The 3264-nt window shown below is 38.7% G+C and overlaps 1 protein-coding gene across 1 annotated transcript in view; it reads left to right on the forward strand.

Moving 5' to 3' along the window:
* The window catches only part of LOC311034555 (microfibril-associated glycoprotein 4-like), a gene marked incomplete at both ends in the record, with an annotated part of 4377 nt that extends 2330 nt beyond the window's left edge, over nt 1-2047 (forward strand). The window contains 3 exons of the mRNA XM_084042435.1: nt 1-64; nt 716-883; nt 1779-2047. The exon at nt 1-64 is cut by the window's left edge and continues 33 nt beyond it. Coding sequence (XP_083898561.1) covers nt 1-64; nt 716-883; nt 1779-2047 — 501 coding nt within the window. The remainder of the gene's footprint in view (nt 65-715; nt 884-1778) is intronic.
* Between the last annotated feature and the right edge of the window lie 1217 nt (nt 2048-3264).

Here is a 3264-nt window from a genome sequence, read left to right on the forward strand (position 1 = left end):
TTCAACAGACCCTGGGACCACTACAAGAAAGGCTTTGGAGATGTAGCTGGAGAGTATTGGCTAGGTGAGTTGCTAGTGTTTATGAGTACAAAAGCAAAAGCAGTGCAAATCAGAAAACAGAAGCAAAGTGAGAAATGCTGCAAAAACATAAATAAACCAGTCCCAACTCAATAAACAAAGACAACTAAAGAACAAGGATAAAACAAGGATATAACATTATTTCTAGTATTGTTTTTTTAAATGTATTATTTCAACATTTATTTTCTTATCAATCAGTTTTGTAGTAAGTAAGTAAATAAGTAAATTCTATTTGTATAGCACTTTTCACAGAGAGGACTCACAAAGTGCTTTACATACAGCCGAAATAAAAACAGCAAAAACATTCAATGATTAGAAACAGAAACAAAAACAAAAACACAATGCATCTCAGAGAAAAACAATACAGCAGACATATTTCACCGTTGGAGGAGAAGCTCAATGACATTACCCAAAAGCATGTTGAAACAGTAGTGTTTTTAGCTGATTCTTAAAAATATCCACAGACGCTGCAGCTCTCAGGCCACGAGGAAGGGCATTCCAGAGTCCAGGTGCTACAGACTGAAAGGCACATATGAAGTCACTTATATGAAGCCTGTTGAGCTGCACTAGCATGTATAATGTATTGCAGTGAATGATAGATAGAAGTGAAACAGACTCTCTGTGTGTCTCCTATAAGGACTAGATTACATCTTCTGGCTGACGATGAGAGAGAAGCGTGAGCTTAGAGTGGACATGGAGGACTGGGAGGGAGGGAAGGTCTACGCCCAATACACCTCCTTCTCCATCGACCCTGAGAACTTTGGCTACAAGCTCCATCTGGGCAGCTATGTGGACGGAGGAGCAGGTGAGGAACCTAAACATCTCAGGAGCGTTCAGAAATGAGGAGAAATCACTAAACATCAGTGGTGTAAAGTAACTAAGTACATTTATTCAAGTACTGTACTTAAGTAGCATTTTGAGGTATTTTTTTTAATACTTTACTGGAGTATTTCCAATTTTCAGTACTTTTGCTTCTACTCCACTACATCTCCGAGGCAAATATTGTACTTTTACTCCACTACAATTATTTGGCAGCTTTAGTTACCAGCTACTTTGCAGATATAAATCATTATATTATAAAACACACATTAACCACTTTAGCCCTATTTTATACCTAGTTTATTTGAAAATAGCCAATCTTGTAGATCGGTTATTTTCAAACATTTTTGTACTTTTACTTTTGGTACTTTAAGTATATTTTGATGCCAATACTTTGGTACTTTAACTCAAGTAACATTTTCAACACAGCCTTTTACTTGTAACAGAATATTTTTATATTGTGGTATTGCTACTTTTACTTGAGTAAAATATCTGAGTACTTTTTCCACCACTGCTAAACATCAAAGTAATCCATCTCTATTAACCCAGGTCTTCAAATTACACATTTGACAAGCTAAACAATGTAAGATGAATATTGATATGGTTTGAATTAATCAATCAATCAATCTGCCTTACACTGTGATTACAGTGTAATGCATCTGACCAATTAGCTCAAGCCTATCATCCTCCTGGTCCTTATCAGCCCCCTCACCCAGGACAAACTGTTTAACATGTCAAATACCATATACCAATGAATATGAATCATGTTTCAGGGGTCTCATGCAGATGTTCCAGCAGCTAATGGCATCTGAGTTTTCAATCTGGTTTGGTCATAACTAAAGATCAACATCACAACTGTTCCTTTTATCATCCTCTTTTAGGGGACAGTTTGTCTTACCACAACAACATGAAGTTCACCACCTATGACAAAGACCAGGATACGCACACAACAATCCACTGTGCTCAGATGTGTTTGGGTGGATTCTGGTTCAAAAACTGTCATCACGTGAACCCCAATGGCCTGTATGTACCCATTGGTGGGAGTTATAAGCCTATTGAAAACAGTGTGTGTTGGGACGGCTGGAAGTACCGTACCTCTCTAAAGAGTATAGCCATGAAGATAAGACCTGTGCCTAACAGTGGCTGTTGAGGAGCAACAGCCAATTCATCTCCATCTCACAAATTATTCATACTGTGTTTCAACTACATGAAAATACTACAGTTCAATGAATAGAGGGTATGCGCATGCTTAAAGTGAATGGCACATCGAGGCCAGAAAGTATTTTTTTGACACTCAGTAGGCATACCTGCATAACTTCCGGGTTTGATGATAATGTCACACGCATACCCTCTATACAAAAAATAAACAGTTCATTTACACATTTCACTGTTTCAGTTAAAGGTGATTGATCTTTTTATTTTTTATTTACACAAATAATAAAAAGAAAATAATATGTCCACAGTGGTTTTAAAAGGATGGAAAATACCCCCCCCCCCCCCCGCCGCCCTCAAAAAACTAAACTAAATACATTGTAATTTTGTTTTGTTTACAGTACATGTGTAAACTGACATGTTGCTTCAGTAATAACCAGAATAGTTGTAGAGGAAATGGCTTTTCCAAATAAATGTGTAAATCCAGCACACTGACTAGCATAGTTCCATTTCCTCTACAACTATTCTGGTTATAAACCAACAGTCCTCCCAGCAAATCTACAAACACTCAGACCATATGATCTCACGGAGTGAAATTATTTCAATAAAGGAGAGATCAAGTTGTTGCAAACTAAACATTTGATTGAATAAAAAAACATGGCGATTAGGCTCCGTTAACATTTAACATATAAGATTAGCTTTTAATAGGGAGAAGAACACCCCCCATTTATAATTTCACTGAGAATGAAATTATAAATGAAGGGATTAACAGTGAGAACGCCACTGTATTTATTCCCACCCTATATTCCTTTCCCCCTCAACCTCAACTAACTGAAAATAGGCGTTTTAACCCAGCAACCCTATGTACATTACGCCACTGCTGAAAAGCATCCCAGCCCAAACAGTAACGTGACTAATAATCGGGCCGCGCGACCCGGAAATTACCGTAATAATCCTAAAACGTGAGCAAAACATTTATTTTTTTTGGGTGGCCCACCGGCCGTTTGGCGGCCTGGAATGGCGCGGCCGTTCTGGAATTGTCCCGAATTTTCCAGTGGCCAGCACGTCCCTGTGAGTGAGGCATCATCCATTCAGTCAGGGTTTCCCACCCAGGGGTCCAGGCCCTCCTTAAGGGGGCGCCAGAGATCACAGGCCTGGTCTGTTTGGAGTGTAGTCAAACATTTTAACCCATTAAGACCTGAGGATGTTTCTACA

The sequence above is a fragment of the Gymnoscopelus microlampas genome (assembly GCF_963454915.1).
Source record: "Gymnoscopelus microlampas genome assembly, chromosome: 19".
NCBI lineage: Eukaryota > Metazoa > Chordata > Actinopteri > Myctophiformes > Myctophidae > Gymnoscopelus > Gymnoscopelus microlampas.